The following is a 24,186-nucleotide window of genomic DNA, read 5'->3' as shown; positions in this document are numbered from 1 at the left end:
GCTACTATTATTTTTTATCTCGGACCATGCAGAAATATTTGCATCAGGAAAACATGGACAGCGAGCCGGTTCTTTCATTCATTGGTAAAACAGAGATACAGAAGGGATGAACGGGGAATTTACATAAGAGGGCTTCTCAAACAAGGGATCATAAGCACACTAGCTCCATTAACCAGTTTGCTTCCCAGAAAGCAAATGCAATCGACGTACACAGGATCTAGAGGTCAATCTTCAGACCACAGCTCCAGCACGGTCCATCAATCACGGACCTCTGTACTGACGGAAGCACGGAAGGCATCCTGGTCGCTGATCGACGGGAATCATGCCTCCACCCTTTGATGTGTCGATCGCCTCCAGCAGAGACACAACCTCGGCCATCTCAGGTCGCTTGTCGGGGTTTGCGTCCCAGCAACGCTTCATCACGTTTGCTAAAGAACTTGGACAGCAGCGCGGTATCTCGGGCCTCAAGTTCTGTTCACCAAGTGATATTGTATTGTCCACTTGCTCAGAATTCAGCAGCTAAAAATGTAAGAGTATGAAATACGCATGCTAGGAACATGTTATTTTTTACCTGTCGAACAACAGCAGACGTGACCTCTGAGAAGCTCAAATCTGGATATGGCATATCACAGCAGTATATCTCCCATAAACATATTCCAAAGCTATAAACATCACATTTCCTGTTATAAGGATTGCCATTAAGAACCTGCAAATCAGATGCCAATGTAAGACACATACTAATATGCAAGACATCAGATGCCAATATAAGTCACATACGAATATGCAAGTAGGCATAAACAAGGGGTGTGCTTTCTACGTCTGACAGACATACAAGTATACAACTACTCGATGCAAGAATGGTGTTTTATTAGTTTATTATGCTAAAATGGAATCAAAAGAGCAACTCTGAGGACAACATGAACATTAGTTGCTCGAGAAAAGATACCTCAGGTGCCATGTAACCAAGTGTTCCAGTTTCGCCAGTCATATCACTGGGATTAGAAGCTTCAAGACGAGCAACACCAAAATCAGCAATTTTCACAGTTCTTGTTTTGTCAAGAAGCATATTTTCAGTCTTCACATCACGGTGCACAATCTTCTTTGAGTGAAGATAGCTTAACCTAATCAATACTTAAAGCTCAATACTCAACCAAATCAACGGTTGAAGGGTAAAAGAAAGTAAAAAAAAAATCTGAAGAAAGAAAGAGAAGAATTCAGTAGAATACTTACCCCCTGGCAAGGTCAAGAGCAATTTGGACAACCACCTTAAAAGCTAACTTCCTTCTTCTGTTCTTTATCAGAAATGATTTTAGAGCACCTCCAGCAAGATACTCCACAACAACACAGCAGATATTAGTTGGCATGCCGATGTGCCCGTTTTCTGTCTGAATATTAAGATCCCTTGCGCCCATTATAGCTCCAATAAACTGGTCAGGAACATTCAAGCTGTTGTTACGCTAGCTGATAAGGAAACATATAACTGAGAAACATGAACCTTGTAAACTTTGTGCCCCCACAGTGACCAATCACCCCATGTTTCCCCAATACTAGCACTATCATGTACCCAGCTAAAATCTGCATTTTCAAAATTTCATTCCAGGTCCTTTCGAAAATATAAGTTTTTATCCAAATTCCCAACACATATTCATTGAGTTTCTCTTCATGTTTATTGTGACTAGAGAAATAGTAATTGTGGATGTATAATAGCACAACCTGCAGGAAGCTGCTAGTTTGGCTTGCTAAACTACAGTTCAGTCATGGATGATCGGTTACTAAATTACTCATGCAAAAAAAAGTATGGCAAACTGTTTTACCCCTATGATGAGAAATTCAATATGCTGTTCTGTTTTGATGTGGATATATTGCATGGAGTAAAGAAGGAAATAAGGTTGCTATCAGAATACTACTGATCATGGTGGCCTCTTCCTTCATTTGATATACAGTTAAGGATGTCACATCAATAAGACAGAAAACCGAATGTATTGATGTAATGAAATCAATGTGCAATCTAGACAAATAAGTATGGCCAATAACTTGCGATATGACACTGAAGATCAATTTCAATTTATCACCATTTCTTCCAATATCACCAAATATGGACTAAATAAATGCATGCCAATGTTATTACAGCAGCACATGTAAAGCTAAGAAATATGAAATATATAAATAATGCCTTGTTTAACCAAGCAGTACCTTAGTTACATTTGGATGGTCAAGCTTATGCCAAACAGAGACCTCCTGTGAAAATGCGGCTCTTACTGCTGCAATATCTTGTTCTGACCTATGACCATCCTCACCCCAATCAAGCAATTTCACTGGGAAACAACGCAGTCAAAATGTCACATAAAAAAGTAGAAGTTTAAGTTGTAACAATAATCTGTACATCTTCTCAATGAAAAACCACCTAGTTCCTATTAGGTTGGGTCTTGTTAACAATAATTTCTACATGAATAACAAACTGGCAACGTAAAACAAAAACACTGATTTTGAGAATTACAGGTAGTAGGTGTATGAATCTCCAGGAAAGGAATTTTGTGTTCTGCTATCCATGGCCCAGATTGTTCCAATATCCAAGCCAAAGTTGACATATTTGAGAGCGATGTTTTCTTTAGAATTGGCTGTAGACACTCAATATTCCCCTATCAAGCATATTCTTTTGCTATCAAATTTTTGACCAAACAACAGCATGCCAAACTATGGAACTGCAGCCCATACCCAAGCTAGGAGAAACGAGCGAGTGCTTTCTGACAAGCGTGGGGGGCATACTGTTATTCAGTATAAGAGGACATGCAATCCCTAAAAGCAGAACAACATGTATTGTGATATAGTATGCAATCAACAGTCAATATCATGCTAGATACTCTAAACCTGGTTAGAAAATCTAGATTGCATTCGACCATACTGAAAGGTGGGTCATCTTTAGCTCTTTGCCTTTGTGGGAACCCCCAAAGCAGCTTTGCATCCAACAACTGCCGCATTTCCTTTCCCTTGGTCTCCAAACACTACCAGCGATCACAAGAATCACGACTACCTGATGGTCCCGATTCACATGAGTGACCAAAAGCCGCCCTATCCAACTGATGTCACGCGAAAGCAGAGCAGAGCACCACGGGAAGCCCCCAAAAAAGTAGCCGCATCAACTCCCGCAATTTGCCAAAAGAGGCAAGAAAAAGGAGGCGCCTCGGGTAAGCAAACAGCGAGCAGCTGCTGCCCCCGCCGGCCGCCGGCCCCCATCGGGCGCAGCATTGGCAGCTGGGCACCGCGATCTCTGCGGCACGCACGGTTAGTGTGGTTGGCACGGTACCTGCGACGTCGTGGCCGTCGTAGATGCCGCGGTGGACGGTGCCGAAGGTGCCGCGGGCGATGACGCCCTTGACGACGAGCTTGGCGGGGTCGATCTCCCAGTCCTCCCTCCCGGGGCGGAGGGAGTGCTGCCTCCCGCCGCCGCTGCCGCCACCGCGCTGGTTGGCGCCGGCGGAGGCCTCCTCCTTGCGCTTCTCCATGGTCCAGGCGCGGCTGAGGTGGCGCTCCAGCTGCTCGTCCAGGCTCTTGAGGTCGATCTGGTCCGCCCGGACGAACCCCGCGTCCCCTCCTCCTCCCCCGCCGCCGCCGCCACCATCCTTCATCGCGTGCCGCTTCGCCTGATCGCCTCACGACTCGACCGTGCGGCTCCGCGTGATGGAGTGATGGCGTGTGGTGTGGTGTGGTGGCTCCCGCGGTTAGGCTAGCGATGAGGTGGCTAGGAAGGAGGCGGAGGAGGAGGGGGAAGGGGAAGGGTGGTGGCGGCGAGGCGTGGGAGCGGCAGGCATGTGAGCTGAGCACATGGGCTGCCTGCTTGCCGAGTGCCGAGGCAGCGGAAGCGGGCGGGTGGGCTCGAGGGGCCCAGCGCGGGGTTGGGTTTTCTGCGGGTTTTCACGCTCGGGAATGCCGTGGGTGCGCTCGCCGGAGCGGCTCGATCGGGCGGCGGCGGGTGGGGCGCGGCGCGGCGCGGCGCGGCGTATATGTTACGCGGCGCGGTTCCAGGGAGGTGGGGACCGGGGGAGGCCGGCGTACGGCACGGGCTGGATGTAGATGGCAGGAGGAGAGTGATCCACGATCCTGTTCCACTACTTGTGTCACTTTCTGCGTAGCAATGTACTACCACGTGGTTTCAGCGAAAGAATGTTCAGTAAAAACTGTAAAAACCTCTCAGCCTCTGACTACACGTGCAAGCAAAGGCGTCTTGATTGACTGGTGCAGTGGATCCTTGGACTACGTTGTTCGATGATGTGTGTATATTTGTATATTCGCATATGGATAACTTATATGTAGAAAGTTACCTTTCATTCCTTTTAAAAAGCTGAGTTACCTTTCAGTCACGCTTCTACCCTCCATTCACCAATCACCATCGGCCGCGAACTGAAACCATCTACCACGGATCCCAAGTCGAATTCAAGCTCTACTGCCGCCGTGTATTGGATTTGTGTCTCGTACGGTCTTGAAAACAAGCAGACGGCAAAATTACCAGCCACGCATGCTGAATCACAAGATCAAGATGATAATATCCTTCCTAGTCCGGATCCATTTCACACTTTTGCCGGGGGCCTCAGGGTAGCCAAGATTTCCGCTGGCGAGCTCACGGGTTCGCAAACGGCTGTGGATAACTTTTCTTTGTGAGCCTAGGCTCTCCTTGTTACCGCTTGACATCCACGTCCACATCCCATGTGTGTTTTTCCTTGACTACGGCCACTTTAGTTTCAGAGGGCTAAACTTTAGCTCTGTCATATCAACAAAAATTTTAACATTTAAGAGTATTAAATAAAATCTGTTTATAATTTTTTCGGTACTAATTCACGAGACGAATTTAATGAGCCTAATTAATCCATAATTTGCAATAATGCTGCTACAGTAACCATCTACTAATCATAAATTAATATAATTTATTAGATTCATCTCGCGAACTAGCATAAAGGTTTGTAATTAATTTTATAATTAAATTTTGTTTAATACTTATAAATAATAAATAATAAGATTCTTCTTAATACGACAGGAGTAAAGCTTAGTTATCCGAAATTTTAATATAACAGAAATAAAGTTTAATGCTTCGGAACCAACTAACCTGCTCGATCAAACTGCTAGTGTCAGCTACTCAGGTCCTCCGGTCCACCCCTGGCGCCAACGTGTTTGTCGGCATTGAGAAATTGTGCGGCGCTTGTGTGTGCTCGTGACGTGGACGTGGAGCGTTGTTTGTTTAGTGGTGTGGTGTGGAAGAAACCGGCCAGTGCGGCGCTGAGCCTTGAGCCCTGCGGCTTGACTTCTGCGAGATTTGCTGTCAGAATAGAATATCGCTGTCACTTCAAGACTGACGCGTACGTGCTGTGGGCGTCACTTGTATGTACCTGATATCGAGGAGATAAACAACTTTGACATCGACAACACATACATCAACTGGATGGTGATCCGATGATATCTTGATAAGGATTTTACGACGGGCTGTGTAACTGTGTATTGCATCACATCTTGATCATTGCCTGTCCAAATATAATGCAAGGGCATTACCGCAAGCGTCGGATCCTTCTCGTGTTTCAAAATAGTCATGCAGCTATCATGACGACATCAGCTCATAATCCAATGAACGTGCTCCGTAGAGGTGTAGTCACAAGTGGATTGCCTTCGCTCTGTGGAACTCCATCTGATTACAGCATAGCTTGTCAAGGATTAAGACTGGAATTCTATCTGATCACAGCATAGCTTGTCAAGGATTAAGGCGGATACGATTACAAGACTTTGCTGATGCAGTCCTTGCTGAAAAAGCTCCTAGCGATAGATGACCAGGAACAGTCTACAGTTAGAATATCCTGCCGATAGGCTTCAGCTCTGTTGGTAAATGATCGTAGTTGCCAGAATCAATCTGCGTCTGGAACATGGGCCGCTTCCCGTACTCGCGCAAGACACCTGGTGCCAAGTGCTCCTTGCTTGGTGTCAGCATAACATAGTTTGGATCAGCTCGTTGGTAGCTGCATTTCGTCAACATTCATGAGCCAATTGTACTCAGAACTGCTGAAATTAATAAAAGTAAGAGAATACGATCTGATCAAAGAACATAAATAACAGAACCTGGCTTGTCTAAGATCCTCAACTCGAAGGCCAAATCCATAAGATGTTGTGCCCTTTGAATGATCATTCACAGCTACAAAATAGAAAAAGGGAGTCAATGTACCCAAAAGGCGAGTGATTAACTGATTATTCATAAATTGCAGAACCCCAGAATTAGACTTTCTTCATGTTCTGTAAGGTTTTTCTACTTCACTGGAGTACAAGAAATAAAAATTTGGAACTAGTGTAAACTATAATTAACTACCGTAATAATAGTAAGCAAATAATGCAATGTTTTCCAGACTACATGTATGAAGTTTGAACTGCTCATTGTGCTTAGATCAACATTTATTTACAGCTGGGTAAGTTATGCTTGAAACTTTAAGTTCTCAATGCAAAGTAAAAAAAAAAAAAAAAACTGTAGAGGCTATGATGATATCATCAGTTTATCGCTTCCAAAACATACAGAAAAATTAATCAAATAAACTGAAAAGGACCCTTCATTCAAGCAGAATTCATGGATCTGGGTGTAAATGGATGTTTCTGCTTTGCAAAAGATAAAGGTCACAAAGGCCTGCATACCTGTGACGCTAAATGTAAAGGATGGTCTCCACCATGATTTGAATGCCAGAGCTACAGAAGACTTCGAGGGACCAAGCTTTCCCTGTCAAAACCAATGAACATCAAAACAAATGAAGTAATATGGAAATCTAAAGACCAGGTCGTGCCCAATGTGTTCCCAACTTCTAATCCATCGCATACTTATGTCACCTCAAAGACTTCCGAAATTTCAAAAAAGGGTGAAGGAGTATAGTAAAAATGAGCTACATCTATGGAGGAAGATACAGAAAACAGTTGTCTATTGGCTGGATTTGAGTTTTGGAAGATACAAAAACTTCTTAAATTGTTGAGTTCAGATGTGCACATGGTGCAGCGTGAGGTGGGAATGCATTACTTGTCCATACTCCATAGGCTGGGTTTGATTTTTGGATGATACAAAAATTTCTTAAATTGTTAGGGCAATCTATAACTGATAAATAAATCTATTTAACCTTCAGTAGAAAGTTTTTGTTAGCTTGCCAACTTGCAGCCAACTGAAACAAAGAACTGCCATCCTCAGTTGCTTTATCTTTATCAACCCTGCAGACAGTAAGAATATGTAGTTAGTCACGTGGGTTGATGTGAAACAAAGTAACGTTCCTTCATGAAAGTCTTACCTGGAAGCCAACTCAAGTCCAAAATCTATGTAGTTTGTAATGCCAACAACCTGATCATCTTCAAAAGGATTTTTTACCTGGTAGACACAAGCCACGCATACTCACACAAATCTCAAATTTGGAAACTCTAGTATTAAAAATAATCTAAATGATAATTAAAATAACATAAGCAGATTAGCCCTTGTTAGGAAAACTTCCTTCTATCAGCGCAATCAGGGAAAAAAAATGGAAGCCAATCTATATTCCTCTCTAATAAAAGGAGTACGATGAGCATAAAGACTATCTTTGATGACATGATTGGTTTAGATGGAATCAACCGATGGCATGGAACAACAACCAAGTGACATGTTCAGCTTGAGTTGAATAGTGGTGGATGTAGACTTCACATTACGACAAAGATATATGTAGCCTGAATCTCAACTGTAGTTACAGACTTACAGTGTAATGAGAAAGGACAAAGAACTCTTTGTGAACATAAAATGAAAGGGAACTGCCCTTACCCTTCTTTGAACAACCAGGTGTTGATAGAATGATGCGGTCAGCTGCACGTTAAAGAAACAAAATGTCACTGCAAATGAGATTAAAATTTTGAGGAAGCCAAGCACTCCTTAGATAAAGGAATCTCTTTTAGCTAGCATCATTGGGAACTGCTTAATTTATGCCAGCGTTGCAATTCCAATGTTATGGACCATACGTCCATACATAACTAATAGTTTCTAAAAATAATGGTTCACCATTTGCACCCTGCACAAAAGAAATGAAAGAACACATATCCATCCAGGATTTTTTTGGCACCTAGGTGACAATCTATAAACTTTACAAATAAGCACAACAACCTTTTTTCTGCACACTCCGCTTCATGATGCTAGCTCAGCTCTAACCACCTTGTGCACATAGATTAGCAGGATGTAAGATCAAGGAGGGATATAATGTGTTGAAGCCTTATTCTCTAGATTTTGGAATAAATTTCACATGGAAGTACTCGTGTATAGATATATTATTGTGCGTAAAGCATAAACACAAAGTTACATATAATATGTCAAGAATAAGAGAATCAACATTTATAATCATCCAATGCAATAGTAATGCTCTTACATAAATCACCAAAATGAGTATTTTTTGGAGGGTCACCGCGCGCACGAGAGAGAAGGGGGGCACCCCCACCTGATTAATATTTCATTGGGCTTTTTAAGCCAAAAAGCTTACATCATTGAGGATTCTGAACATTTGTAAAAAGGAGATTGCTTGGAAATCTATGCCGTATTACATTTGCACAATGACCTAGCAAATTCATATATTAATCCATGCAGAAAATATCCATCACTCCATCAGAGGCAATACATAGTTTATAGCCTTATCTAAAGATCGTAACAATTGCAAGCTAATAAAGTACAAACACTTTCTTACTGAAATACATGTATAATTGAACCAAACCTGTGTACTTCTGGCAAGCTCTAGGGAGAAAATGAACGAAGGGCTGAGCGGGCTAGTTGAGCCAACACCGTAACTGATTGCACAATTCCAGTTCTCCAATTCTGTAAATGGCATAGGATGTTTGCTCCGACCTATTTGCAGAATGGACAGGATAGAGAATAAGAGTTATCAGGGAAAAGAAGGCACAAAACATCAACCAGTAGCTAAACATCTACACGCGTTTATCTGCTAGCAGGAAAGGCAGATGACTGCCAGGAAAGCAAATGCCTATCGTACAAGTCGTGTAACAAGGATAGCATTTCAATAAAACATTGGGATTCAACAACGATGATAACAAAAAAAAAGCTTTTGGTCCGAAACAAGTTGGGGTGATCTATTTAAAATGTTGGGAAATCAAATAGAAATAGAAATTGTAAGAATTTCGAAGTGTTATAAATCTTTACAGTTCAATACCAACTTTATTGGGAATAAAAGGCTTTGTTATGTTTGCTGTTGAATACCAATACCAAAAGAAAGTTGCAGCTTACAAACACTATACCACCACATGCATGTATAGTCCTTTCGATGGTGAATAAGACAAAGAAAACACAGAGCATTGAATTAACTTTTAAGAGAGCCACGTCCAATTAAACAAGAGAACCTTAGACAGTTCAGACTGGTGATACTCACTAAGTGGCTTGTACTGGACTCCTGCTGTTAAGCACCCCTTTCTCCCAACCAACCATGCACCAAAGGGTACCTCACTGGATACTGCAAAGGAAAGAATTATCATTGTGACATGAATATTATTAGAAACGATCCAAACCATTAAATTCATTCAAAACTAAGGAGGTGCATCTACTTGTTCAATATCATTCTTAATCACAATTCAATAAGCTATAACAAAGGCATATAGTCCCAAGCAAGTTGGGATAAGCGAACGAGCAACAAAAAATGGAAAATGAAAGAGGTATTTCAGTAGTAGACAGATCTATACAAGGAATTGGCACAAAGGATGCCCCAACTGATAGATTCTCTGAACCATATCTTACACCCATGACCCCGTAGTCTTCTGAACGCACCCTGCAAAAAAGATGAACATAACTCCCTCACTTCTTCTAATCATATTAACAGAAAGAAACAAGACAATATCTAAGAATGGACATGAAAAACAACATAAAAGTCTGTGGAAAGCTATCTAACATCATTGTGCATTATTTGCGAATGGAAACAAGATATGTAGTCAACCTGTTTCCCATCAGCAAAGGTAATGTTCCAAAGGCACCAATACGATACTTTGGATCATATGCACATGATCTCAGCTGCAGCAAGCTGCACAAAAGGAGGACCCGCAAATGACATTATCCACGTGTTTTTCATAATAAAATGCTGACAAACGTTATTATAGTCCATTGAGCAGGAAAGTGCTTACGGATTTGAAGTTGACACAAGAAGGTCCACAAAGGTATGGGGATCATCCAGTTCTCTAAAAAAATTAAGTGAGGTGTTTTTGTTAGTATAACAAACATTGGTCAAATATGAAAAGTTTAGAAGTTATGAATATGCACTTCTGCCAGCGAAATAGAGCATCTCCCTTTACTCCTGTTCCACTATTTTGATCACCAACAGCAGACACCTAGTGAAATTAAGGAAGGCAAAAGCTTTTTTGTAACTTAAACAAAAATCTTTGAAAATGAATGTGACTGGAAATAAATCTCTTAAGCTTCCGATTGCAACAACAATAGCCATTCTACAAAACAGCAAGCATATCAGTTGCTTTATGGACATGTGATTGCACTAAAGGCACCAGCACAAGGTAGTAATCCCAACAAATATATATATGTTAAGACCTCACTTCTTATCACGATACAACATACAGGCAAGATTATCTCAGGAGAAAGCAAAGAGAACATCAATAGAGTGTCCTTTCCAGAACAAAATGTTGGTTTTCAAGACATTTTTTTGAAAGAAAAATATGTGAAAAGAGGCAAAAATGCTACAAGAATGAATAAGTAATAGAAAAAAAGGTGACAATAGGGATCAGTTGGTGATCCAGTGAGCATCAATTAATAGACAGGTACTGTGCTATTGAAAGGGTTCAGAAACTCAAGGTTTAGCAGACATGAAAGGTAATGTTTGAAAGGATACAGTAGCAATCAAATCAACGTGAGGATCTTCCAGCGGCTTCAACATGATCCTTGAGGTCATATTGCCAGCTTGATCGAAGTAGTCCTCAAACAGATTGCGCAGAGAGAGTTTCCCAAACATTAACTCATACGCTGGCACCGCCATCCTGCATGTTCAAGACCAGCACTGCATCAGTAAAGCACAATGAAGGCTCAAGGCTGACATAAGTGCAATGTAGCTATATTTCATCCTTCTAGGAGGATTAGAATTAACCTTAAAGGTATGCAGAAAAAAGGTATCGCATGAAATTCTGCAGAGATGTGCGTGCCCCAAGGATAAGCTACAGAATTGAGATGCACAACCGTACAGCCAAGCTGATGTTGATGATCTGACGCATTTCACCGATACACAGTTCCATCTCACTCTATGCGAACGATCAAGCACAATTGATTAACAGGCATGATTAACCAACGCGATTCAACCGTTTAGACCAGCAATTATGTAGCGCGTACGCATACGGCTGAATCATCAACCGAGAGGGTTTGAGCGAAGCGGGTTTAACAATTAGCTTCCCTGATCCTGACGCGAACTAGAGGGGTCGAGACGAAGGGGAGGGGGGATGCGGCGAACCTGGTGCGGGCGGCGAGGGGAGGGTAGTCGAAGAGCGGCGGCACCAGCACCATCGGCGGCGGCGGCTCCGCCTTGCTGAAGAATATCCCCATCTCGTCCTCGGCTCACGGATTCTACGGCGGTGCTGCGGCGCTTCTCACTCCTGTCCCCCTCCTACTTCCTCGGACTCCAAAGCGACCGCCCCTCAGCCCCCTCTTCTGCGGCGGCCGCGGCAAAATCCCGACGGAATTGTTCCGAGGCGGCGGGCGGCGGGTGGCGGGGGGCGGGGAGGGCTTAAGATTGGCGAAACGGTAGTACTGGTTAATTCGAGGGGCTCGTTGTAAAAATGTTGGAACTGTCGCTCTTCTACAGATCCGACCGCCAAAGCCCGATCCTACGGTCGATTGAACAATACATTGATCAGTCTTCTTCCCGTCTTCCATTCTTCCCAGTTCCCACAACCGAGCACTCGTCCAATACTCCGATCCCGATCCCGATCCCAAATTCCGAGACACACAGGACAGGCACAAGTGAGAGCTCCGCTCCCATCTCCCGAAAGCCAAAACCCTAACCCTCGCCGCCTGCCGCCCGGCACCGCCATGGACGCCTCCGGCGAAGAAGGAGACGATTTCACCACGTACGGTCAAGTCGCGCAGTTCTTCAACTCCATGGAGGGCCCGTCCGCGCAGGAGCGTATCGACGGCATCGTCCCCGCCCTCGCCTCCCTCCTCCCCGCGCCCTACGTCCCCGCCCCAGAGGTCGAGTCCGACTCCGACGACGAGCGCTTCTCCCTCTTCTCCTTCGACTCCGAGTCCGAGGCCTCCGACGACGGGGCGGACCACGACGCGTTCACGGCGGCGCCGAGCGACGGTGAGGACCGCATCAGCCGCCTCCCGGACACGCTCCTCGCCGACATCATCCACCGCCTCCCCACCAAGGACGCCAGGCGCACCGCCGCGCTCTCCACGCACTGGCGCCGCGTGTGGGCCGGAACCCTGCTCCTCGTCGACGACGCCCACCTCCTCGGCGCGACCTTTTGGCTCAACTTTATCCTAGTTTTGCCGAAGGAGCAACCCTCCGAAATGTAAAAAAGTTTCTCGGGGGTTCTGTTCCAGCCAATCCTTCGGGACCTCCGGCGTCCCCGTCGTGCGCGCCCTCCGCGCTGCGTGACCGCGCACCCCGGCCCCGTCCGCGGCGTGCGCGTCACCCACGTCTCCTTCTACGCGCACGAGTACGCGCTCCGGCGCCTGGTCGCGGCCCTCGCCGACAAGGACGTCCAGGACCTCATCCTCGTCAACCGCCCGTGGCCGCTCGACATGCCGCTCCCCGACGACATCTTCCGCTGCGCCTCCTTGGACCGCCTCTACCTCGGCGTATGGTACGTCCCGAAGACGACCGCCGCGCACCCGCCCGCGTTCCCCGCCCTCCGCGAGCTCGGTCTCTTCCACAGCATCGTCGCCAACCAAGAATTCGAGGCCATGCTCGCGCACTGCCCCAAGCTGGAGGTCCTCTTCCTCGTCATGTCGTACCACAACCCATCGCGTCTCCGCCTCGCCTCCGGCAGCCTCAAGATCGCGGTGGACTGGATGTCGTCCTTCGACGAGGTCGCCGTGGAATTCCACACATGATTTGCATGTGGAAACATGATATGTAGTCTACCTGTTTCCCATTAGTAAAGACAGTGTTCCAAATGCACCAATGCCATACTCAGGATAGTATGCAGATCGATGACCGCAGCTGCCACATACTGCATAAACAGGAGATTGGCCACAATAACATTGTCCATATATCTCCATAATAGAGAATATATATGCTGATAAATGATATAGTTATAGCTAGAAGATGCATACGGATTTGAAGTCGACACAAGAAGGTCCACAAAGATATGGGGATCATCTGATTCTCTGAAAAAGATTTCAGTGAAGTGTTTTTGTGTTAAGAATGTAATAAAAGTTTCGAACATACATAGAGTTTTGGTAAATATGGAATACACACTTTTGCCAGCGGAATAGAGCATCCCCCTTTTCTCTTCCACATTTTTTATCAGCTGGTGCAGATACCTAGCGAAATTAAGGTTGGCAAAAGTTGTTTTGTAAATTAAAAACCTTCTAAAGATAATCAGATTATAATGAATCCTCGTAGTCTTTTTTTTTTAACGAACGGGTACGAGAATGTGACTATTTAGTAATCCTCCTTGTATTAACCATATAATACAAAAGTTCAGGAGATTCAGAGGGTTTAGGGACAAGTGATTGCAAAAACATCATTTCAATGTAGTACTCGGATATACATGTGGGTATAATTTCAATGAATATACATGTAGACACCACATTTCGGGTCAATATGCAACATACAAGCAAGACTATGTCATCACAACTGAAACAACCAGCACTGAAAGCAGAGAGAAGGGGTCCTTAGGCATACAGAGGATGCCAGACTGCCAGTAGGCCACTAGATGTTCTAACGGTCTAACCATGCATGCTATTGAGTAATGACAAGTAAAAAAAATGAAATGATGATTACCGAAACAACAGTTCATGAAAATGGACATGAGATGTTAGTAACATAAACAGCAATAATAAGAAACAAACACCAAGTGCATCAAACGTTGACAGGAACGGTGCAATTGAGAAAAGCTGAAGTGACAGAAACACAAACAATAGCAAGGATACCGTAGCAATCAGATCAACATGAGGGTCTTCCAGGGCCTTCAGCATGATCCTCGAGGTCATATTCCCAGCTTGATCGAAATAGTCCTCGAACAGGTTTTGCAGTGAGAGCTTTCCAAACATTACTTCATATGCCGGCACCGACATCCTGCGTGTTCACCACCAACACCACTTCAGTAAAGCTATAATCTCGTGATAAGAAGGTTGGGAAAAAAAATTCTCTTCTTGGAGATGTGCATCATCAGGAAGGGCTACCAGAAGTACAGTTGTACGACCAACCGGTGTTAAGGACATGTCTAATTCGTCGATCCACGGATGGGTTTCATAATAGAAGTGAGAGATCAAGCACAATTACTTGGCACTTAGCAGGTACCCAATTAACTACGATGGTTAAACTTTAAAGCCGCTAATGAGGGCGGAAAAATCTGGAGCCCGCTCCCTCATCACGAAAGTGCATTGTGTTGTAGCGGGTGGAGAGGCGGGAGGATGAGGGTGCCGCGCGATCGGCCTGGTGCGCGCGGCGATGGGAGGGTAGTCGGAAAGCGGCAGCACCAGCACTTTATGCTCCTTTGGCGGTGGCGACGCAGTAGCTTTTCCCATCTCGAACTCGGCTTGCCGACGCGGCGGTGGGCGGTGACCTCTTCCATGGCGTGTGGACTTGTGTTCCGAATTTCCGGATGAGAATTGTTCGCGGGGACCGGAAGGGTTTAACGCTGGTTCGTTCTTCACTTCTTCCTTCTTGGGGGAGGGTTCAAGGTTAGCGAGACGGTGGTAATTACAAGCTAATCCGGGCGCTCTCCTGTAAAAATTTTTGGATGGGCTGACGGACGTAATGTCAAGGTATCCCGCAAACAGCCCAGCCCAAAAATCAGAAACCAAGACCCGCCGTCGCAGGAAAAGGCCCATCGGGCTGCTGCCTGATCTTATCCCCCACTTGCCGCTTGCTGCCCGGGGACTGAGCTGCTGGGGGAAGGTCGCCGACGGGATCGATGGCAGATTTGTCTACGTTTGCGGATGGAGAGGTGGCCGAAGAAGCGAAGCGGCAGGCTCCAGGTTCGATTCGGAAAGGGTTTCTTCTGTTCTCTTAAGATTGTGTCTGCTAATTTCTAGTGATGCGGTCGTTAGGGTTCGATTACCTGTTTGAAGATTCAGTAATTGCTGTTAGCGAAAACTCACCTGATCCACCTTCTTCCATTTATATGCTTGCTGATAGCTACTGCACATCCAAAAGATGGGTTCACTTCAAAATTTGATGGCATGTGTACCTTTACAAAGCACTGGATTCCCGCACATCGTTCGATTCAGTTAGGCTATCGGTTACGCGCTCGTTTTCCAAATCAACCAAGCTGTCCGGTGGATTGAGTACTGGTTCTATGAATCACCATCGCGCCTTTGTGAATTTAAAGATCAACTTTTTTTTTATTGTCGTAGTGAAACCCTTTTAAGGCCATATGCTTTAAGAAACAACTAGTAGTTTAGTAGCCTATACGAATACGCCACTAGAACAACAATGGTGCATAAACTTGCCTTCCTACTTATAGATCGCGATGCCTATTTCGTGATGGTTTGCACAGAAGTCAAACTGATTGTTGAACTGTATACAGGCCAAGGAAGCTCTGAAGGTAGTCATGGTACTCTTTTGCAAGACATAAGGGAGCAGGAAACAAGAAAAGGAAAGGCGGCTGTTGGATCCAGTGAGCTGATGAGGGAGGATCTGGTGCAGAGTGCTGTTAGTTTTCTGAAACATCCGAAAGTATTAACCTCTTCGGATGGACAGAGGCGATCTTTCCTTGAAAATAAAGGACTCACTGTGAATGAAATAGATGAAGCATTTCGGCGTTTACAAGTAAGGATTTGTTTGCTCACTTTCTACTGACTCTGATTTTCTTCCCTGATTATTCTGACTTCTTTTGTTTTCTAAACTCTTTTTTGGGGTTGAATTAAAGAGCCCATCTTCGCATTCTTTGAGCTCAAATACTTGCACATCTCAAGGTATGGAAAGAGACTCCATTTGTTATCATCTTTTGATGATATTCAAGCTTAATTTTAGTTTGATATGTTTGTGGATCCTATCATAATATTTCATTGTTCATTTGTGTTCTCTGTAAAGAACGGTGATTCTAAATTAACTTCTCTGTTCAGCCCTAAATGACTTGATCATGATACATCTAACTTCATTGTGTTATATTTTGCCTTCATTTTGTCAGGGGTATCTGATCATTCGTGCAGGATTAGTCAGGTCAGCACAAAGTACACATAGTAGTATTGACCAGGCATGACTGGTATTTATACTGCAAATTTTAAAGTACCACCAACCGCCTTTTCTTCACTGCAGCAGGAAACTAAAGTTGGCACAAAGTGTATGGATGGTTCAGGTTTGCCAATGCAGCTCAAATCTTGACTATCATTCTTGAATCCTTTATTTATAACATCCCTATTTTATTTTATAGATAGGGTTGAACCTGAAACGGAACCTGTGGCCCCTGTGGTGCCTCGTCATCCAAAATCTTATATGGAGGTCAGCTACCTATCTAACACTGGAATAAAACGGCTGCAAGTTTAATCCTTGCTACACCGCAGACTACTGCATACATGATATCTGAAGATGTCTGTGGAGTGTTCATTTCGTAGATAGCTTCAATGCAATTAAAGTGAACTTCAGAAGTTAGAATTGTTCCTAACTTCAAATGCAATTAAATTGAACTTCAGAACTTAGAATTGTTTCTAACTGCTCGGTGCTACATACTCCATATTTAAGTAGCACTTCGGTTTAGCATGATGTTGGTCCTCAGTGATTAACTCACCTGAATCTGAACTTAGATATTGATGGACTGATAGATTTAAAAAAGCAACAATCTTGTGCTCAGTTTTATTGATAGGTCTGGAAGGATATAAAATTAGCCAGCTGCAACCTCAGGCTCTTTGTTCCAGAATTTGACTTTTAAATGCGGGACTCTATTTGACTTGGCAGATCATGGAAATGATACAAAGGGGTGAGCGGCCAGATGATATCCAGGCATGCCTGAATTCTAGTTGTCTTCCATTAAAGCTGCTACAAGAGAAATCTGTACTTTCATTCTTTTGTGACCTTCTTGCTCTGTTGTGGTATAGGATATTAATGATGACCCTCCAAACCCTGATCAACCAATCTCGGAACCCCGTATGGCACCGAAACCCAAGGTTTGCTATTGAAAACTGGCTGCCTTACCAATTGTTTCTTGACATAGATTTGTTCTCGCGTATGATCGCTAGGAAAGCAGCATACGTGTGTAGCATAATTTACATTGGTTCGTGATATCAGTTAGACTTGTTTAGCAGTGGTTGGCTCACATTTAGTTTCCTGGTAAAACAGCCATGGGAAAAGCAAGGTCAAGAAAGTTCGGCCTGGGATTTGAAATTACCATCAAGTGACTCCAGCGAATTGAGATCAGAAGTTCAACAAGACAGCACCAGCAAGGCTACGAAGTCAGCCGACAGCTCCCACCAAGGGCAAGGGGACTCACTGTTGCAACAAGAAGGAGCTGCAGGCTCTGAATCTCCAACAGATGCTGCTGCCACTTCGTAGTAGTAACCACAGTATCGTACAGTGATGAAACAGATAGAGAAAAGAAAGTTGTCTGGGCATATAGCTTGCTAATAAAGATGCTTCGGATCCCAGTACCACATCTCTCTTCTTAATTCTGGGACATCTGCAATTCTCAGGAGCTATTTGAGATGAAACTTCTCCCACTTCCTTTATTTGAGCAGTTTGTCCATACAATCTGTACTTGACTGTCCTTCAAATGCACATTGGTGTATAAATACAAAAGGCAACGCTTATCCTCGAAAAATGTAATGATCCGCAGATTGCCGTCTGAAACATATTGCATGTTAAGCCTGAACCGACAATCCAGCATCTCATACATGTCTGCTGCTTGATCGCGAGACGCAAGCAACCTTTGCTTGGCCACATGAACTCCTACCTGCAGGCTCTCCATCTCCGGTGTGAACGCAGTAGGGTGTGAGGTCTCGCCGCACGTGTGTAAATGCATCCAGCTTTATGGCATCGGATATGCCCGACCGGTGCGTGTCGTTGGCAGCGCACAGTAGCCGCGTTCTGTTTCGGCAGGCGTGTGCGAGAGCGGTGATTGGCGCTGAGAAGCCTGTAGTAGCTGTAGTCCCTGTCACCTTTACTCGAGTTTTCCAACGCCAACCACCTCGAGCAATAACCAACCTAACCTGGCACCATACAGGAGAGACAATCGAGACCAAAGCTGGGGCAGGCCCCGGGTCCGAAACGCGACCGCCCTTTTTTTTCCTCGCCCGGCTCTGCTCGCCACATTCACGACATCCTTCGGAGGAGCCTTTTCCTTCCGGTTCGGCGTTGACTTGACTAATCGCCCAGTCAGAATTTTCAGACTGCAGGGGTGTTGCGTTTGACTCGCATCACGCTCGCGTCACACAGAGAGGCTTAGCGGCCGTGGCACGTCAAGACGCCATGCATCTTGCAACTGAGCTGCAGCAATGATTTCAGATGTCCTGGTGCTAGCCTTCCGTGGTGGATCATGGACGGCAGAACTGCGAAAATGGCTGCAATGGCCACGAGCTAAATGCCTGGTGGAATTCCTCCGGTCCGGAACGAGAGGAGTGGAGAGGACCAACACTTGAATCGAAGACCCTCGCCGAGCTGGCAGCGCGTCAAAACGGTAGCCTAACGTTAGGTATTTAGGCAGCTTAAACTGATCTGACTTGACGACCTGAAACCCTGCTGGCACCTGTGTCTCTGAATCACAACGCATGCGTGCAGAACGCTAATCTGGTTTTTCTCCAATTGAATCGCAACAAGGATGGGACTTGAATCATTTCGTTTTCCGGCGTTGTCTCGTCTCATATATCTGCAGCTGTAGCTGATGCGAATGGCTGATGGCACTGGTGGTGCACTGGTGTGGGCTGTCTATCTGACGGACCAAGTAAACCGTAGATCGAGCAAGCAAGATGACGCTGGCAAGCTGGTGGCTGCTGATCAGCGACCGGTGCCGCCCAGAACCGACGATGCCTCTCTCGCCGCTGCTCGGCCAAGCTCTCGGACATGTACGCGCGCCGCGTCTCTCTTACCGCCTTGAATAGGGACCGTGACGCCGGTTCATTGCGCTTCAATTCTGAAAAGAACGGCGCACGAGCGCGCAGCTAGCTTGCAGGGAGGAATATAGCGCGGGTGCAAATCTAAGCGGAAATGGTTGGCGGCCTGAGTCCGGTCGGGCCGGTCGTCGCTTGGACTTGGACATGTTCCAGAAGCAAAATGTTTCCACTCCAGCTGGTGCTGGCCCGTTGGAGACGATGACCTGATGAAAGCAACCATTTAAGGAAACCAGAGAAAGTCGCGGATTCACAGGTTGTGCCATGGCTTCACAGTGAACTGCACTGTTCAGAGTGACCGGTAGCTGAGGCTACCGGTTAATTTTGCAATCTCCTTTGTTCTCCGAACACTACTGAAAAAAGGGTGCCGAGATAGCTAGGTAGGGATCATGGGCGGCATAATAGCAGACAAGATTGACGCGAAAGCTACACAACGAAGCACCAGAGCTTCGGGTCGATCGGCCCGGCCGGCCCGGAATGATGAGCGAATCATGCTGTCCAGCTAGCTAGTGCCGTGCCGGCGTCGGTAGACGACGGTGCCCGTTCCTCCATTAGGATTTAGGAGGCATCGCTTCTGATGTACTAGCGCGATCACGCATGGTCCCCCGAACATTATGGACGCACGAACCGACCGCGCATACCGTCCGGTGGCTTGCAGCCGTAGGCAGCAAAGCGAGCACGCCGCCGCTTGCTCGTGATCACGGGCTCTGGACTGGAGGTGCCGCGGCGGCCCATGCTCGTGCGCATGCACCTGCCGCCGCCGTCGCCGTCGCGGCGGCGGCGCGCGCACGGCACCTGGGCCGGCTCGCCTCGCCGCCCGCCACCGCACACGTCGCGCTTGGTTTCCGCAAAGCGGCAGGGCCGGGGGGTGGGGGTCGTAAAGCAGGAGGGGCGCGTTGGTCGCCGGGTGTGATTCTTGTGTGCCGTGCCGACCGGCCGGGGGTCGATCTGTCCAGGCGCGGTGGCCGTCGGACGGTCTCGCGGCTGAAAGCGAGCTCAGGTGCGGTGCACAGAACAAAGCAGTTGATTGCACGAGAGCAACTGTTGGATTAGCTGAAAATTGCGAACCAAACAGGGGGTCGATCGCAGATTAATGCCGATTAATTGAGGTGCTCCTCACGCCACCCGTAGGCGTTCACACTTGGTCCAGAAAAAAGGGCACAAGCCAACATCTCCTGGCTGATTCACACTGTTCACATCCCAAAGCCTCACCGTTGTGATCAATTACGAACCCCATCATTAACAACAACCAGCGCTAATCACACATAGACACATAGTAGAATTTTGGACCGATCGAGATGGTTCCAAACCCCAAACTCAATGTTCAAGTTTCGAATCCGCAGAACTGAATAATTTGTCCGCGTGCGAGAAGTCAGAACGGATGCTGGTGGCTCCGGCTGACGCCGTTCACGTTGGCGAAGAAGCCCACGAGCTCCTCACGGTACGGCAGGAACGTGCGCCGGGGCGTGCCGCCGGGGACGACGACGCCGCCGGTTCCGCCGCCCTTGGGGAGGTAGGATATCCGGTGGGCGGCGGTCACCGTGTCGACCTCCGCGGTGGTGGGGGTGGGCTTCCTGGGGGCCGCCGGAGTCGGCCTGGGCTTGGGCTTGTCCTTGCTGGGCGCCTCGTGCTGCGGCGTGGCGAAGAAGAGGAACTTCTCCTTGCCGTCGCTGTGGCTGCGCCCCACGACGAGGTCGCTGATGCGGCGCCACCGCGCCATGGACCCCGTCGAGCCGCTCTTCCTGGGCGGGCGCGGGGAGGGCGACGCCGGCGCGGAGGAGCCGGAGCCCGGCCTCCACACGCAGTAGCTCTCCGGCGCCGCGCCCTCCAGGCCGTCCCTGTCGTCGTCCGCGGCGGCGGACGACGACGACGACGCCGTGGAGCTGGTCGACAAGTTGCGCGCGCGGGTCTCCTCTAGGAAGAGCCGCCCTAGCTGGCCCCTCACCCGCGGCGCCGCAGCCGGAGCGGACCGCGCCGTGCCGTCGTGGATGCCAGCCGCATGGACACACCCGCCGACGCCGACACCGCGCCCGAACACCGGGTAGAACGGCCTGATCCGCCCGTCCGCGAACAGCTCGTCGGCCGGCGCGGCGGTGCCCGCGGGGGACTCCCTGCTGACGAACGGGAACTCGAACTCGAACTCCCCCTCGTCGGACGACGTCTCCTCGCCGGAGAAAACCGGGACGGGAGCGCCGTCCTCATCGGCATCGCGGGGCACCGGCGGCGGCGCGAGCGCGTCTGTCAGCGGTGCAGCTACGGAGGCGGCGCTGGGACCTTCTATCTCTTTTGGCTGGGGGATTCTCACCTCCATGGCTGCCGCTGCGAGCTTTTCCGACGACGCTTTTGTCTGGCGCGGGGAGAACCGGGGCCCGGGGGGGGAGGGGAATGAGGACTGGGGAGACGGCGGGGGATAAGAGACCGGCGTTTATAAAGGAGGCGCGGGTGGGGGGCGTTTGAATGGTGGGGATGGCACGGTGGGGCCGGCCTTCCAGAAGGTCTACTAGTACTAGCAGTGGTGGCGGTCTTCGTTTTGTCCTTTCTGACGACGCAGGTGAATAAGCCCTGTATTATCCGTGGGTTTTTCTGTTTCACTTTTCCGATTTCATCTCATCCGGTCACTGTTCTTATCTTATCTTTGCACATGCAGCACCTGTACCAAATTTGAAATTTCTACCTGCAAGTTGCGCGTATAGCCGTGTACGGTCATTTCTCTAGAACTCCACTCTCGCGCCAGTACATAGCAGAGGAGACCACACCACCGTGCGCCGCCGTGTCCACACCGGTCGGTCTCTGCGATCGGCGACTGCAAGTCTACGCGGGGTGGCGTGACAACCACCGGCAGCCAGCGTCGCGAGATGGGATCAATCAACAACGACTCGCACCGTTCGCGTGCCTAGCTAGCCCAGCTGCCCCCCACCGCGAGAGAGCGAGACTCGCGACTCGCGAGCGCATGATTCCCTTGGACTCCAAGTCTCGGCCCCGGCCCCTTTCTGTTGGGAACGGAGACCGCCGGCGCCTCCTCCTTCGTCCATGATTTGTCAATGAGAAAGTGTGCGCTACAGTGCAGTGCACTCTACAGCTAGCGGACGGATCGGAGACATGCCTGCTTCTGTCTGTGGGAGTGATCAGAACTTCAGGAGGACAACCGGGCCTCGTACGTGCGGTCGCCATCCCTTCTTCCCCCGCGCGGATCACCTGCGAGTCTCCTGCCTGCCTTCAATTCATCGGCAGGTAGAGGCTACCCCCAGAAAATCTGGCGATCTCGTCCTCCATCCGCTGCTACCGCCGCGTTCCCACGCCAACAGCGAGATCGCCACGCCGTTCGCACCGGGCGGCACCGGCACGCGGCACCGGCGGGCGGCGGGCGGCGGGAGCAGCTCGCGGGCGCGACACCAGCAGGTTGACGACACGGCACGGCACGGCACGACGCGAGACGGTCTGGGGTCTAGGCTCTGCCGCCGATTTTGTGTGGTGTACAGTGTAGGTGTAGGAGTTCTAGGTACTAGCTGTACTGCGTGTCTCTCTCCATTGCTGATTTAACTCCGTTCACACCGCTGTTGGATACTTGGATGCATGGTCGGATGCTAGCCGCGCAGCTCCACGGTGCAGTGCCGTGCCGTGCCGTGGAATGTCGCTGTGCCGGTGCGTGTCGGCGGCATGCGGCCCGTGCTCCGCTTTGGTGATGCAGCCCACCCCATGGGCTGCATCACCAAAGCTGAGCAGAGCAGAGCGGGCCGCTTGAGCAGGCTGCATGAGTAAGTAGAAGAGGCTTCTTCTTCCTCTTCGTATGTATTGGGTCACACGGCATGGACCGAAACTTACTGGGCCATGACTATTCCTCATTCCTAATTTCCTACGTCTGAATTCTGTTAGACGGAACTCTGAAAAAAAAAATCAGCTGCTGAAAACTCTGATTAGAAATGCAGGATCAGTGGACGACCCGGTCGGGTCGTCGGGTAGCAAGCTTGCAATACCCTGGGTCGCAAGGCACTGAGCTTCAACATCTATCCCCAGCTGTGCTCGTGTTCCCGTTGGCCGTTCAGTTTGGCATTCCGGTGCTCGGCTCCCTGATAGAGCGGCTGCTGCTGGTCACCGTCTCGAATCGCACAAGTCGTATTGAAACGTTGCTTTACAGATCTGCCAGCTTTGTTGGAAATAAATTCTGTTAAGATACTGTGATCTTCACTGTTAAGAAAACGTTTAAACCATCTAAACGTGATTAAGGAAATCTAATGATAAAACCCTAATAGGCTGTGATCAGCAGACCCATTAGGCCTGTTTCCAAAGGCTGGCCCCCAGCCCCACAGTGCCTATAAACATAAGGTTCGTGGTTAGCACCTAAAAATAACCTAATTAATTTTAATCTAAAACCCTAGCCACCGCTAGTCTGATCGCTAAGGGCATTGGAGGGGTTTGAAGGCCAAGCAGTCCCGTTGGCGCCCGGAGGACGCCGATTCGCCGCTGCATCTCCTGCACCGACAAGAACGCCTACTTTCTCTACGGATCAGGCGCAAATGACTGCTGCTACTGCTAACGCTGGTATAATGATTACCGTTTATTCCGCATTCGATTGATTTGTCATGAACTAGGTTATGTTAAGATTCTGGATAATCTTGCCGTTAATTTAAGTTTTGGCAATTCTAACAATCGGTATCATGAGCCATCTTAACCTAGTCATGCATGGTCAATTTTTGAGCATATTTATGCCTCTGTTTTCATCGGTTTAAGATGCAAAGGTGCTGTGCAGATTAGATCTTATTGCACAGTTAAGGTTGATTCATGTTTTAGACGCAATTAGTTCCTGCAGAAAGGTTTTTATGTGTTAATCATGCTTGATTAGATCTAAATCATGGTTAATTAGTTTTCTGATCACGAGATTAGATCTAATCTAATTCGGTTTATGTCAAATTTAAGTTTAATCTTGATCTGTTAATGCTAAGTGTCTCGGATTAGATGCAAAG

General features: G+C 47.7%; 5 protein-coding genes across 8 annotated transcripts; 2 read left to right on the top strand and 3 right to left on the bottom strand.

Annotated features, from left to right (window-relative positions):
* Nucleotides 1-43: 43 nt before the first annotated feature.
* On the bottom strand, nt 44-3,960 carry LOC112887558 (serine/threonine-protein kinase STY13-like). Its single transcript, XM_025953748.1, has 6 exons — nt 3,305-3,960; nt 2,194-2,315; nt 1,231-1,427; nt 947-1,121; nt 572-706; nt 44-471 (listed from the first exon to the last, which is right to left on the bottom strand). Exons 1-6 carry the CDS (start codon nt 3,624-3,626, stop codon nt 262-264), a joined length of 1,161 nt encoding a protein of 386 aa, XP_025809533.1. The 5' UTR covers nt 3,627-3,960; the 3' UTR covers nt 44-261.
* Nucleotides 2,280-11,751, bottom strand: LOC112887555. 3 transcript variants are annotated; one of them, XM_025953746.1, is made up of 16 exons: nt 11,463-11,751; nt 10,854-10,998; nt 10,274-10,341; nt 10,138-10,191; nt 9,954-10,037; nt 9,703-9,788; nt 9,396-9,476; nt 8,727-8,857; nt 7,793-7,834; nt 7,293-7,369; nt 7,128-7,215; nt 6,658-6,739; nt 6,097-6,169; nt 5,755-5,996; nt 5,099-5,671; nt 2,280-2,315 (listed from the first exon to the last, which is right to left on the bottom strand). In XM_025953746.1, exons 1-14 carry the CDS (start codon nt 11,552-11,554, stop codon nt 5,828-5,830), a joined length of 1,272 nt encoding a protein of 423 aa, XP_025809531.1. In that variant the 5' UTR covers nt 11,555-11,751; the 3' UTR covers nt 2,280-2,315; nt 5,099-5,671; nt 5,755-5,827. The 3 variants fall into 3 exon arrangements, with proteins under 3 accessions (XP_025809531.1, XP_025809530.1, XP_025809529.1); XM_025953745.1 differs by having other exon boundaries at nt 5,099-5,296; nt 5,379-5,996; nt 11,463-11,750; XM_025953744.1 differs by having other exon boundaries at nt 5,099-5,996; nt 11,463-11,750.
* A 166-nt stretch (nt 11,752-11,917) lies between these two features.
* LOC112887562 (putative F-box protein At1g67390) lies at nt 11,918-13,195 on the top strand. Its single transcript, XM_025953754.1, has 2 exons — nt 11,918-12,502; nt 12,599-13,195. The coding sequence occupies exons 1-2, from the start codon at nt 12,041-12,043 to the stop codon at nt 13,067-13,069; spliced, it is 933 nt and encodes a 310-aa protein (XP_025809539.1). The 5' UTR covers nt 11,918-12,040; the 3' UTR covers nt 13,070-13,195.
* A 1,808-nt stretch (nt 13,196-15,003) lies between these two features.
* On the top strand, nt 15,004-17,940 carry LOC112887560 (peroxisomal membrane protein PEX14-like). Of its 2 annotated transcripts, none has more exons than XM_025953752.1 (9): nt 15,004-15,163; nt 15,715-15,956; nt 16,057-16,102; nt 16,318-16,349; nt 16,449-16,485; nt 16,561-16,628; nt 17,082-17,126; nt 17,222-17,290; nt 17,463-17,940. In XM_025953752.1, the coding sequence occupies exons 1-9, from the start codon at nt 15,100-15,102 to the stop codon at nt 17,673-17,675; spliced, it is 816 nt and encodes a 271-aa protein (XP_025809537.1). In that variant the 5' UTR covers nt 15,004-15,099; the 3' UTR covers nt 17,676-17,940. The 2 variants fall into 2 exon arrangements, with proteins under 2 accessions (XP_025809537.1, XP_025809536.1); XM_025953751.1 differs by having other exon boundaries at nt 16,446-16,485.
* Nucleotides 17,941-20,274: 2,334 nt separating this feature from the next.
* Nucleotides 20,275-21,642, bottom strand: LOC112886350. Its single transcript, XM_025952229.1, has one exon. The coding sequence runs from the start codon at nt 21,534-21,536 to the stop codon at nt 20,598-20,600; it is 939 nt and encodes a 312-aa protein (XP_025808014.1). The 5' UTR covers nt 21,537-21,642; the 3' UTR covers nt 20,275-20,597.
* Nucleotides 21,643-24,186: the final 2,544 nt, after the last annotated feature.

Source organism: Panicum hallii, chromosome 3 (genome assembly GCF_002211085.1).
Source record: "Panicum hallii strain FIL2 chromosome 3, PHallii_v3.1, whole genome shotgun sequence".
In the NCBI taxonomy this organism is placed as follows: domain Eukaryota; kingdom Viridiplantae; phylum Streptophyta; class Magnoliopsida; order Poales; family Poaceae; genus Panicum; species Panicum hallii.
The sequence above is the reverse complement of the archived record's forward strand: the minus strand, read 5'-3'. Positions and strand labels throughout refer to the sequence as shown.